This window comes from Myxine glutinosa, chromosome 14, assembly GCF_964187855.1.
Source record: "Myxine glutinosa chromosome 14, kmMyxGlut1.1, whole genome shotgun sequence".
Lineage (NCBI taxonomy): Eukaryota > Metazoa > Chordata > Myxini > Myxiniformes > Myxinidae > Myxine > Myxine glutinosa.
The window spans coordinates 38,416,732-38,431,120 of record NC_136274.1 but is presented as its reverse complement, the minus strand read 5'-3'; the positions used below and the strand labels follow the sequence as shown (position 1 = coordinate 38,431,120).

The following is a 14,389-nucleotide window of genomic DNA, read 5'->3' as shown; positions in this document are numbered from 1 at the left end:
GCAGGGCAAGACCCCGGGTAGTGTAAAGCGTGTTAAAGTCATTTAGAGGATAGTTAGGATGAAGAATCTCCTCGCACCATCTACATCCACTCACCTGAGGTGACGTAACTCCACACCATGCCATGTTTTATTATTTTTATTGTGCAGATGTTTTGGATTGTGAGACGCATCATGACGTGGGTGTGACATTGTGCTTTGTTGTTCCATCTCTCCCTCCTTATGAGGATTGATGATGAATTGGTGATAGCAAATTTTGGTTAGAGGGATTGTGGTAACGAATTTGGTATAGGAGAAAAATGGGGAAGACGTGACAGTAGTGACGAATTTGTAAAGATGTAGATTTTTGTAAATATGGGGTAAGGGCAAGGGTAGGGTAGGTGACAAGGGGGGTGACGTATGGTAGGGACGAGCTTTTCTCACTTCGCTCTCCGTACGCACTTCACCTTGCATTGCCTTTATGGATGTGTACCCTTGAGACCTTACCCCTCGCTCATCTGTCTTGTTCCCCCTTTTTGTCTCCCACATGAGGACCTGTGCGCCATTGGGCGCCAAGGGGAGTGTGCGCGAGTCCGCCATTGGGCGCCCGAACCTCTCGCAACCACAGCTGTCTGCATCGATGCACCACATTATGGACCACATGTCTGTGGCCGAGCACCACTTATGGACCCCATGGGTTGGGGCATGGCCCCTCTGCTGGAACCGGCCATGAGGGCCCGAGATTCTGCTGGCGGACCTTGGCCACAGGGCACCGATGCCCCACAGGTGAACCACCCATAGTCGGCTCCCTGTGGGCCATAAAGAAAATAAAATGGACACGTTGGGCACACTTTATTGCAAATAGGCCGCCAGTAAGAAAATGAGAGAGAATGACAACAACTGGAAGACATAATAATAGCCAGCAGAGGGAGCCGAAGAGCAAGAGATCACCTGCAGGGTTAGGGGTTGTTTGGTTATTTTTTTATTGTTGAACATTGATGAACAGTGGTGACTGCACTGATTGGTGCTTGAGAATGTATTGGTGCGTTTTGGGTGTTTTCATGGTGCGTCGATGCAGAGCAGACTGTCTCCCCCCAGAAAGAACAATCGCAGGACCTGGGTTAGTTTTATAAATAAAGTAAATAATGCTCCCCACCGTCAATGTATAGTTTGAAGACCATTCCGCGATTTGGTTATCCTGTGGGTGTGTTTCTGTTAGGAGAAGGGTGCAACGTCGCAGGGGGACATATTTACTCATTTGTGAATATCTGTAAAACTGTCGCACTCAGGGTTGAGTTAATAGTAGAGGGAACTACATCTGAGTGCCACACTAAAGTAGGTAAAAATTTATCGGGTCGGGACGCCCCGAGGTAGAGAAGGGTGCAATGTTGCGGATATGGGATTTGCATCCATCCATATCCGCTTGTAAATATTCCCCTATTTCCTCAATACTTCCCAACTATCCCCAATCCCCCATTCCCTAGTCCCATTTTCTGTAAACAACACTCTGTAGACCCGACCTCCCCCTATTTCCCCCATTAAATGTCGTGCCCAGGTTCACCGCATCTCATGTAAGACAACTATAGGACATCTTGCTAGTTATTCTTAGTCTATGTCAGTTAAGGACTCGTTTCCATTAATTCTGACCCTTCGTTGCACCAGAATGTGATTGTATGGCACCGTTAGGAAGTTTAGGACCTCCCGATACCTCCCCGCAGCTCTTCCTCATGGTTCAGCAACAACAACAACAACAACAGCAACGGCAGCAGCGGGCGCGGGAAGTGCGCGTCCTCACTCCGGCTTGGTTGGTAGGGGGTGTTGGGAGGGCACCAGGCCTTCCCAACGAGCCGCCATCGAACATGTGCTCGACGGGGTTACCAAAAAGGGGCTCCCTGTCAGCTCCTCGTCAAGGGCGGAGCCCGGTAACCCCCGCACCCAATGGAAGCGGCGGACCGGGCCCAGTGGGGCGGAGCCAACCAGCCGAGGGCGTGTCACTCCCCGTTGAGCATGCGCAGCCAGGGGGAGTGGTGACGGGAGATGCGCGCAGAGCTGAAGGAGAAAGGACGCACCCTCCGAGCGCCGAGAGACCTCTGCCATTAAGAAAGACCTCCCAAAGACTGAGCTGTATCCTGTCCCCGGGCCAAGGTGCACCTTGTGCCATCGGTCTACCTGCCATCAATCCCTGTGTGAGTCAGCCTTGTCCGTTTGTCCGTGGTCTGTCTGGGCCTAAGTAAGCCAGTTAGATAAGCTAATCTTTGCACTGTGTCACCTGCTGTAAATAACCTTGACTGCTCCTTTTCGTTTGTGTGGTATAAATAATAAATCCTGTTCCTCTGCTGTACGTCTTCGTCCTCTTCTTCCTCTTTCCATTCGATCGCTTTAGAGTTTTCCCCAATTGAATATCTGTGACGCGATTTGGCCAACGTTCGGGGTAATCGGGTCAACTGTACGAACACGGCGGCCATTCCGCTCGGTCAAGCAACATCTTTAGCCGTGTCCGTAACAATATATATATATATATATATATATATATATATATATACTCGTGTATATATATATATATATATATATTGTTACGGACACGACTTAAGATGTTGCTTGACCGAGCGGAATGGCCGCCGTGTTCGCACAGTTTACCCGATTACCCCCAACTCACCCGATTCCACTCGAACGTTGGCCAAATCGCGCTATGCTAAATCAATGAAGGAAAGGACACAACGGCTGGGATAAATGAAACGACACAAGGGGTACAGTTCTCAAGACCTCCGAAGGAGGATATAATTGGTGGTGCAGAAAAGGGGTAGATTACAAGGTAAGAGGTAAAGCACAGAAAAGATGGGCACTTCGACACAATCTTGTCTATTCCCGACAGACCACAGACAAACGGGACAAGACTGACTTACACAGGGATTGATGGCAGGGAAGGACAGGCAGTCGATAGCACAAGGTGCACCTTGGCTCAGGGGCAGAATCAACACGGTCCGGTCCAGAGATGCGGGGAGGTATTGCAGCGCTCGGAGGTGGCGTCTCTCTTCCTTCAAGTCCAGCGCGCATCTGACGTCACCTCCCTCTTCCTGCGCATGCTCAGCGGGGAGTGACACGCCCTCGGCTCGTTGGCTCCGCCCCAGATGGAATCGGTCCGCCGCTTCTATTGGGTGCGGGGGGTTACCGAGCTCCGCCCTTGACGAGGAGCTGACAGCGAGCCCCTACGTGGTAACCCCGTCGGAGCACATGTTCGATGGCGGCTAACCAAGCCGGAGTGAGGACGCGCACTCCCCGCGCCGCCGCCGTTGTTGTTGCTGTTGTTGTTGTTGTTGTTGCTGAACCGTGAGGAAGAGCTGCGGGGAGGTATTGGGAGGTCCTAAACTTCCTAACGGTGCCATACAATCACATTCTGGTGCAACGAAGAGTCAGAATTAATGGAAACGAGTCCTTAACTGACATAGACTAAGAATAACTAGCAAGATGTCCTATAGTTGTCTACGTGAGATGCGGTGGACCTGGATGCGACATTTAATGGGGGAAATAGGGGAAGGTCGGGTCTACAGAGTGTTGTTTACAGAAAATGGGACTAGGGAATGGGGGATTGGGGATAGTTGGGAAGTATTGGGGAAATAGGGGAATATTTACAAGCGGATATGGATGGAGGCCAATCTCATATCCGCAACAATATATATATATATATATATTCGCTTTTAAAATGGTTTTCTCTGCAACCGGTTGTCCAATATATGCAAAACCTAGGTGGGACTTTCCATGGAGAATATTTAATTGTTTATTCTGAAGTCATAAGCCTGGTGTTGGGCTAGCGGCTAGGGTGCCAGCTTAGGATCCGAGGATCCTGGGTTCGAATCCCGGTCGATCGCTGAAATAATGCCAGGGGGGTTGACTCAGCCTGTCATCCTTCTGAGGTCGGCAAATTGAGTACCAGTTCACTGGTAATTCCCTGCTTGTCGTAAAAGGCGACAAACAGGGTTGGCGGCAGGAAGGACATCCGGCCGTAAAACATTGCTTCAAAAAGGGGACCAAAAAACAACAACAACCACGGTCCCCGAAAAAGGCCAACCCCTGCTTTGCAGGGAAAAATGGCCTCTAAAGGTGGTTTTTATTCTGAAGTCATAGGCCTCATGGTATGGCAGTCATATTGGATTAAAGGGAAAAAAAGTGGACATTTTTTCTCTGAAACCGCTCAACGAAAAATAATGAAACTTAGTATATAATTAACTCTCCATGGGGTATATAGAGTGATAATGATGATGTCATCAGTGAAGTGGTGTTCCAGCCATAATTGGTTGAATTGAAATTATTGTCCAAAAAATCTGAAACTTCATGTGTCTGATATATGACCAATGTGAGTGTAGAATTAAATAACTGATTCTTCACCATTGAGTGATCGGACCAAAAACGATATATAGCATGAAATTTCAAAAAGTTGTGGATGACATGTCAAAACTTGGTGAATGAGTTGGGTAGGTGACAAGAACAAGCTGATTAGATTTTGGTTAAGGTCCAGATCCAGATCCGGCCTATCAGTGGGATGCAAAATGTAAACTCTTCAGCCTAGTGGAGGTGTGGTCTCTACCGAATGCCGTTCTCGTCAGACATTAAATCTGTATTTTCTTTAATCCTTTGCTTGGTGTAGTTATACAGACATTTCCTCCACTGTAATAAGTTTTTGTAACTCCAAAAGTAGCTTTGTGCATTCATCGGAATTGATTTGCCTTCTGAATGCCGTGTGAGCTGTTCTGACACATGGTCACATGACATTATCATCATAATGAAGCTTTCAAAAGAAACGCCATGTTGGATCCGCGCTTTCTGTCTCTTCCGGTTCCAATGAAAGCTACGATCATTTAATTTAACCGATTTCAAAAAAGATCTGTTGATAGAATATTAAGTGGGAATACAGAGAATTGAGGTTACGTTACAATTTTGACAAAAAATATTCTAGCAATGTGATTGGTTCTGCTGATGCTTATCCATTCATATATTTTTTTAAACTCTTTCAGGCTGACATGTTTTCTGGAGCCATTTTCATCCAACAAGCAATGGGTTGGAATCTGTACGTTGGTGTCGTTTGCCTTCTCATCATCACTGGACTTTACACAATAACAGGTCCAGTATCATTAAAGATCCCAATGTATTGCATGATACAAATGAAAGCCTTTGGGTAACTATTATTTTAGTAAATTCTTCCTTACCCTGATGTTCTACATCTTTTCCTTTTTCTGATATCTCTTATTCTGGACCAGCTTCCATTCTCACACAACTACCCAACTACTATGACCATATATACAAAAAGTCAGAAAATAAAATAAATTTAAAACATGTAGGGATGGAATTCCTAAAAAAACAACCAAACAAGGTAGGAAGGAATGGATTGTCGCCACGACATCTTTTGACGTTTTCCATCTCAATCCCACAACAAATAAAATAAACAATTACACCAACCCACACTACAAGTCTATAACTACCTCTAACATAGACATCTTCATAAATTACTATTGCCCCCATGACAAAAATATCAAAATACGTTGCGATGGCAATCCATAAAAGGATTGTGGTGTTATTCCCACCTTGTCATTCCTTCCTATCTTGTTTGGTGTTTTTTGGAGATTCCTTGTCCCGTGGTTTTTTTATTTAAAAAAAAAAAAAATTCTAACTTGTTAAACTCTATTTTTCCTGATCTGGATGCCAATGACGTCATCATCCAGTAAATTACTTTGAGGAGCGTTTACATGGGGAACCCCCCACCCCCCGACTCTCACCCCCATCAACGATATATCTCATACAATTCCCTCTCCTAGTTGCATTTATATTTATATCCGGTCCAATATTCCCGTCCCTTCCGCTCTAGCGGGGGAAATGGCCTTAAAACGATCATTCATTCATTCATTCTTCTGTCTGCACTCGGACCTTCTGCTGCCCTGCTGTCCTTCTCTTTTGGAGTTATCTATTTATTTTGGACACCAACACCATACTCCTATATCCTCCCAATCTTCCTTCCCTTCAATTCCAAACTCCGCTCACTTATTGTCCTTCTCCTGCCGTCCCACATTCTCTTCTTTTCCTCAATTTTAATTTGCTAAATTTACTCCCTACCTATACTTACACAATAAAGAGAGATACCTCCATTCCTGTCTTCTTCCCTTCTGTTCCTTTTCTCAATGTTGCCATTTCCAATTTCCTACCCTGTGTATGTGTAATAATCGATGCCTTATAAATGGGTCATGTGATCACATCTATTTACAGTCGTGGCCAAAAATATTGGCACCCTTGCACTTTTTTCAAACAATGCACCATTTCTTCCAGAAAATTGTTGAAATAAAAAATATTTTGGTATCCACATTTGTATTTGTTTGGTTTACAGTGGAACAAAACAAAAAAAGCTGAAAAAAATACTAAGTCTTAGCTTATTCCACACAGAAATCCTAAAATGGCCCGGACAATATTATTGGCACCTTTTCGAAGTTGTTAGAAATAATTAGATTTCAAGCAGGTGATTCTCCTTTACTTTGGAATTGAACTCACCTGTGGTGAGGTGCAGGTGCATGTAATATAAAAATCACTCATTCAACCATTTTGAATAGAGAAAAGGAGTCATTCTGCTGTTTTGTGTCACTGTGTGCACCGCAATGAGCATGGAGAAAAGAAAGAAAACGAGAGAATTGCCTGAGGAGGTCAGACACAAGATTGTAGCCAAGCATGTACAATCTCAAGGCTACAAGTCCATCTCCAGAGAGCTTGATGTTCCTGTGTCCACCGTACGCAATGTTATCAGGAAGTTTAAGGCCCATGGAACTGTAGCCAACCTCCCTGGACGTGGCCGTAAGAAAAAACTTGATCAAATATTGCAGTGATAGATTGTGTGACTGGTAGAGAAAGCACCTCGATCAACTGCCAAACAGGTTTAAGCTGACCTTCAGACACAATGTACGACAGTTTCAACTCGCACCATCCGTCGCCATCTCAATGAAAGGGGGTTCTATGGTGAGAGACACAGGAGGACCCCACTGCTGAGAAAGCTGGACTGGAGTTTTCCAAAACACACCTGAACAAGCCAAACTCCTTCTGGGAGAATGTCCTGTGGACAGATGAGACCAGATTAGAGCTTTTTGGTAAAGCACATCATCTCTATGTTTACAGAAAACAAAATGAAGCCTTCAAAGAAAAGAACACCTTCCCTGCAGTCGAAGATGGAGGAGGTTTTTTTGTATACTGAATCGAGGCTCGTGAAAGAGCTGACATTTACTTCACAAACAAATCAACCAGACAAACAAAATATATAAAAAGAGGGAGCGGAAGACAAGAGAAGGGAAGCACACAAACACTTGAGTCAATGATGTTTTGGGGTTGCTGTACTGCCTCTGGCACTGGGTGCCTTAAATGTGTGCATGGCATCATGAAATCACCTTGGCATTTTGGAGCGCAATGTGCAAATGCAACCCAGTGTCAGAAAGCTGTGTCTCCGTCGAAGGTCATAGGTCATGCAGCTGGACAATGACCCCAAACACCCTTCAAAAAGCACCCAGGAATGGTTCAAGATAAAACGCTGGACTGTTCTGAAGTGGCCAGCAATGAGTCCATATCTAAATCCCATTGAACACATGTGGGGAGATTTGAAAACAGCAGTTGGGAGAAGGCACCCTTCAAATCTGCGAGAACTGGAGCAGTTTCCACAACAAGAGTGGGCCAAACTGCCAGCAGAGAGGAGTGGGAAGCTCATTCATGGCTATAGGAAGCGCTTGACTGCAGTTATTTTGTCCAAAGGCTGCGCTACCAAATATTAAGTCTCGGGTGTCAATAATTTTGTCAATGCCATGTCTCTTTTTATTTTCTGATTTAAAAGGATATATTAAGTTCTGAATCAAAAACAAAGGTTCTGTAATATTAGCAGTGAAATAAAGAATTGTGGAGACCAAATACATTGTGAATTTCAACTTATTTTTAGAGAAAATTGTGAGTTATTTGAAAAAAGTGCAAGGGTGCCAATATTTTTGGCTACGACTGTACGTAATGAGGAGGTACTGCACAACTTGCTTTAACAATAGTACGCATCGACAATATAATAATCTCCTCCAGTCTATCCATCTGTTCATGGGTGGAGCTTCCCCTGTTGAGGGAGTGTTTTCACCTGTTCTGGGAGGGGATTTAACATCAAATCTCCACCATTTTGTTCAAACTGCAAAGCTCTGAAGCCTCTTTTGTTCGGCTCACGCTATCTGACCCTCTCTCTCTCTCTCTCTCTCTCTCTCTCTGGTTTTATCAAAACTCTAATTCGATATCTGATTTCATATATATATACACACACACTACTCACAATAAATTAGGGGTATTGTGGGAGTGAGTTTTTTTTTATTATAGGGGTTAGGGTTAGGGTATTGAAATCAAGAATGCTGTGTTTTTTCACACATTAATAACCATAGAATTAGAACCAACAACTTTTTTCAACATAATTAATACACAAAATCAACCACCGAAGAACCTGCCAATATCCCTAATTTATTGTGAGTAGTGTATATGTACCCCGGTGTGTACCCCGATTTAGAATAGGTACACCGTATCCCTGCGCATCGTAAGAGGCGATATCGAATTAGAGATACTAGCAACGGTACCCGCCCTATGAATGGGGCTTCAATTGGGAGGCCCAAATGAAATGGCAAAATATCAGAATTTGAAGGCTTTTTATTTTATTTTAAACGATTCATATAAACATCCGTTAAATCATATCACACGCAAATCATCAAATTACAGTGATGTGGTTTTTTATTGAAATTCTAAAAATACTGTTTAGATTTTGATGATTTGCGGGTAAAATTTAACGGATGTTTATATAAATCGCGCCTCCCAATTGAAGCCCCGCCTTTAGGGCGGGTACCGTTGGTCGTCATATATAATGGCGATACAACAATTTTTACCGCTTTGCTTTGAAGAACGGGAATGAAGGGTGAGGAGCGTGTTGATGTTTGGTTGAAGGCTTTGGGTGGTGAGGGGGCTTGAAGCCAGATTTTAATCTTACAGCCGCCATATTGGTGCTCGCCGTCACTGCGATGCCAAGCGAAAGATGCCTCAGAGCTGTCACATTCACAATCGCTATGTCGTACGTACTCCCGATACGTGTACCAAATTCCCGATACGTGTAACTGTACCAAATCAACAGTTAAAAGGATTTTGAGCCGATAGCTGTTACGGCTTTGGCAATATCGATGGAGAGAGCGATCTGTTAGCGTATTCAACGCCCAAATAGCTTTGTGAAATTCTCTCATGTAGAGATTAAATGTCGTTTGAACTTTGGCCGAGGTCATTATTTACTTTTAATGATGTTTATATACGAATGATGTTTAATGATGTTTATATTGGTTTTGGGTCGTCCTTTCCGCACATCTCGTGGGATTGTAAGTTGGAGAGACGGCCGTGATGGCGGGGAGGGGTTTGGAATTCTCTCAAGCAGGGATTCAACCCGGGTCCATATAAAAGGTCTTTGTCCGAGGTCACCGAGTTCGATCGGATCAGCGATCGGTGCCGCCGTTTGTGCGGCACCCGGGAAAACAACATTGTCACAATGAAAACATCGTCACAATGAACGTTATGCGAACGCGAATGTTATGCGGGAGTCCAAACCTGAGAATGCTGGAGACCAAAGCTGAAATTGGAAAAACTAAATAGCCTATTTTACTCCTGGAGATCCCAGGATTACCCACCCAAAATATCGTTGCGATCGGTTCAGCAGTTTTTACGGTACCTTCGAATGGACAGACAGACAGACGGACGGACATTTGGTGAATTATAGTAAGATGGGAGCGTACGCTGGATCAGCACGTCGCTGATCCAGATATATATATATATAGTCAACACCAGGCTCTATATATACATATATATAGAGCCTGGTGTTGACTTAGCGGTTAGGGTGCTGGCTTGGGATCCTAGGATCCTGAGTTTGAATCCCGGTCGATTGCTGAATTAACGCCAGGGGGGTTGACTCAGCCTGTCGTCCTTCTGAGGTCGGCAAATTGGGTACCAGCTTGCTGGGATGAATGATCCCGGTGTGTACCCCGGTTTAGAATAGGTACACCGTATCCCTGCGCATCGTAAGAGGTGACCAAGGGTTGGCATCAGGAAGGGCATCCGGCCATAAAAACATTGCCTCAAACAGGGAACCATGATTGCCATGGGGCCCGCAAGGCTAACCCCTGCTCTCGCGGGGAAAAATGGACTATATAATTAAACAATACGAAAAACTTTGTACGTAATAAATTGTATTTGTAGACTGACTGGAGTATATAATATTTATTAATAACGTTTAGTTTTAATCAATTATTAATTTGTAAAGCAAAGTGTATTTGATGCTTTCAAATTTAAAAATGAACAACAGAAGTAAGTCAGTCAAGATGGGTTCTCCTTCCATACTCTCCTCCCCTTCTCAAGTCAAGTCAATCAAGTGAGTCCTCTCAAGTCAAGGTAGAAGTGTCACTTCACGGGTTCGGCGTTATCAGTTTCGCCATTTACAACATACGGTGGAAACATTTACTGGTTTGTACGATGCGGATCTTTCTCCATGTGGGGAAAACATTCGCAGATTCGACAGTACAATTGAGATTTTTGGTTTCCACCCGTGAAATGCCGGAATTTTTGGCGTCTTTTCCATAAACATCACACCACATTCGCTTCAGACTTTTTGCCATTTTTCTGTCATAACCCATTTCCTTCATCATGACGCATAAGAGCCAATCCCCCGCCCCAGCGGACAACATCACCATCGTCATTGTTATCAGCTTCATCATTAAAAAGTGCATTGATTTTACACACTACTAAAACCACCTTTAGAGGCCATTTTTCCCCGCAAGCGGGGGTTGGCCTTTTTCGGGAACTGTGGTTGTTGTTGTTTTTCGGTCCCCTTTTTGAAGCAATGTTTTACGGCCGGATGCCCTTCCTGACGCCAGCCCTTTTTGCTGCCTTTAACGACAAGCAGGGAATTACCAGTGAACTGGTACTCAATTTGCCGACCTCGGAAGGATGACAGGCTGAGTCAACCCCCCTGGCGTTAATTCAGCGATTGACCGGGATTCGAACCCAGGATCCTAGGTATCCCAAGCCGGCACCCTAGCCGCCAGCCCAACACCAGGGACTAGCCCGGGATTATGGACAATTTTACACACTACTACTCGCACATATTTGGGGACACCCCCACCGAATTTTGTCTGCAGCTTTTGTGGTCCCTGCACGTGTCCTAAAGTGGGTGAGAGTTTCCATAAAATTCCTGAAAACATTTTTTTTTTTCGATCATGGCGTCCCACCCGTTCACAGCACGGGTACCTCTCCATAATACAAATGTTTTTTGTTTTTTTTTGGTTTTTTTTGTATACTGAATCGAGGCTCGTGAAAGAGCTAACATTTACTTCACAAACAAATCAACCAGACAAACAAAATATATAAAAAGAGGGAGCGGAAAACAAGATGGGGAGAGAAGGGGAAGCACACAACCACAACATTTGAGAGCAGGGAGAAGTGTGGAAGGGAGAGGGCTTGGGGGGAGGAGGCGTGGGAAGGGGGGGGGGGGGAGAAGTAGAAAACACAAGGACACCAAGGACTTCCAGGACAGAAGTTGGTATTTCAAAAAAGTGGAATTGGGGTGAAATTAGCGGGGGTAGAAAAGATCAAGGTTTTGGATGGGGGAAGATAAGAGATGGTGGTGAACAGCTGTTTTAAAGACCTGGAGGGTGGAGTGGGATTGAAGAGAGTGAGGGAGTTTGTTCCAGAGGCGGGAGAAAAGAGGAATGAAGGAGTGAAGGTGAGCAGAAAGTCTTGATTTTGGCAGTTTGATCATAAGAGGGTTGCAGGCAGATCTTGTGCGACCTGTAGGAATATTTGCGGGACAGAGCCCAGAGAGAGCTGGGGGGGGGGGGGGGGCAAGGCCAGAGAGGAGTCGGTAGAAGACGGAAAGACCACCAACCTGCCTGCGGTGAGTGAGTGAGAGGCCCTTGGAGTTAGCTTCATCGCGGGAGATTAATACATGTGAAGGTGAATTTAGAATGCTCTTTTCGATAACCAGTATAGACCCCCTGTTCGTCCATAAACCAGGGGTCATTTATTTGCTGGAAATGACCAAGTGTGTGGTTATTATTTTTGGATGGATATATTATCAGGCATTCCAAAAACCCATGACCAAGAAGTTTCAGGCAATTAAAAAAATTAATTGTCTTGGGAGTTCAGGGTGGGGGGATGATGTAGATTCGATGTAAATGTGTATCATATAGCACCACTCTCAGTGGGAAGGGGTATTACAGTTCGTACTAAAATATGCCAATTCTGGGGGAATGAACCTGCCCTTAAGGACGGGTTCTTCGCAAGTGCTTTTTAAATCTTCTTAAGTTAGGGCATTCTTCTTAAAATTTTAACCCAAAATTAGTGCTTCTTAAATCTCCCAGTAGTCAGGCTCAAATGAGTGAGTGGTCAGTCTTATTTTATGCCTGCACTACCTTAGAACCCCCCAGCTTTGGACATTTTGTTCTTTAAGGATTCTACCTCCTAAAAAATCTGATTGAAAACTTTCCTTTTCTGCACAGCCTTTTCTAAGTTATACTCTCTTTTATTTATTTTTCTTTTTTCCAGGTGGATTGACAGCAGTGATTTACACAGATACACTACAAACTATCATTATGGTCATTGGAGGTTTCATTCTCACAGGCTACGGTAAGTATGCTACATCGTAACCTTAGTTATGGTAAATCGTACCTATTTCTCAAAGAAAGTAAGTGGATGGATAGGATATGCATATACATCACCATATTGTCAACCACCATAAGGATGTAAAATTAACCATAACAGCTAAATTAGGTGTAAAGAAAACAAATGGATTGTTGCAATGAGCCCGGACTCGGAATCTAACCGGTTTTCGTCCTGTGCCGGTGACTCTTTTCGATCTGGTCTTTGATGACCAGATAACAAGTTGATTCAAACAGGTGTGTGTGTGTGTGTGTGTGTGTGTGTGTGTGTGTGTGTGTGTGTGTGTTTAAAAACCAAGCACAGCAAACAAACAGTAAAAGCAATGAAAATTCCCTTTTTAGCCCAATCAAAATGTGCCCAACAAATAAACCAAGCGACACACGGTATTGCCGTATCGATATAATTTAGGGCCCACAGACATTCGATAGTCCTGTCAAGGGTAACAACTAACAGGTCATGAAAGAAGATGCACTCCATCTATTAGGGAAAGGTGCCTGATGGGCTCTTCCGGCTCGTCCAAAGAACAGGTCCAGCAATCGCTCGGTTGCACCATCGGGTTTGGTCAGGTTGTGGCATTGGCACTGCTATATTGATTGCTCTTTTGTGAATTCCACTGACCACCGAGTGAGACACACTAACTCCTTTCCCTGGAGTAGCGCAGGAATCGCAAGCACCTGAGAAAAATGACCCACGGCCAGGAACAGAATCATCAGAACAAGAGAGTCGACCAGCCCCAGAACTCATAGGCACCAACCACCAGGAACACAGGAACTGACCCTGCACACCGCCTTTAATCCCCTCTAGGGCCTTCTACAGGCCATCTTGACCAAGATCGGTGCATATATAAATCAAGGGACTAGAGGTGTAGCATACTTCAGATCACTCCTACATGCCACACTTGTCCTGATTGGTGCTTTCCAGGCTCCTACTACAGGCTGTGGTGGGACACTTGGACAGTATGGTTATCTATCTATTACAAACGCATGCAATGCAGTCCTATCACATGGATGGTATAGTACGCTTAACTAAAATACTAAAGAAACAAGAAAGAGCAATCAGAGATTGCAGACCCTCGCCAGGATTGCAGACCCTCGTCTCGCCTCGAGCTTTTGGTGGTTTTTAAGGTTTTGTGTTAAAATAAATATGGCGGCCGAACCACGTGACCGATGACGTCATCATTATTTTTTTCTCCACAAATTTATCCCTAGGTGACACTCAAGAAATTTCATCTGATCGGATGAAGTTTTGTACTTGTCGAATTATGACGTCATAATGGAGGAACCTATGACATAATCATTAACATATGTAATTATAGTATAATTTTTGATTTTTGGCTCCGCCCCCTTAGGTGGCGTCAAAAGGTCAAATTCCGGAAAATGCAATTCCGGGCACATTTTACAACTTTTTAAAATGAAACTTTGTATATGCATCAACATTGGGGGTTGCATGAAATATGTCGCGTTTTTTTGTATTTGACCCTGGGATCATGCCCCCGAAGAAGTGTCGACTTAAGGTCACAGGTGTCAAAATGGGGAAAAACTCAAAATTTGGTATTGGTTTATTCCTGGTGGAAGGTTTTGCCATCTTTTAACTTTGCTTTAGATGGGAAGTGTGGGCATTTGCGATGGCGTGCCATCAACTTCGCTCTAGTTGAATATTTCCATCCATATTCTATTCTATTACAAAAAAA

The 14,389-nt window shown here is 44.3% G+C and overlaps 1 protein-coding gene across 1 annotated transcript in view; it reads left to right on the top strand.

Moving 5' to 3' along the window:
* LOC144888769 (sodium/glucose cotransporter 1-like) overlaps nucleotides 1–12,686 on the top strand; it is a 59,031-nt gene extending 46,345 nt beyond the window's left edge. The window contains exons 6-7 of the mRNA XM_078767962.1: nucleotides 4,986–5,091; nucleotides 12,586–12,686. Coding sequence (XP_078624088.1) covers nucleotides 4,986–5,091; nucleotides 12,586–12,686 — 207 coding nt within the window. The remainder of the gene's footprint in view (nucleotides 1–4,985; nucleotides 5,092–12,585) is intronic.
* The last annotated feature ends 1,703 nt before the right edge of the window (nucleotides 12,687–14,389 follow it).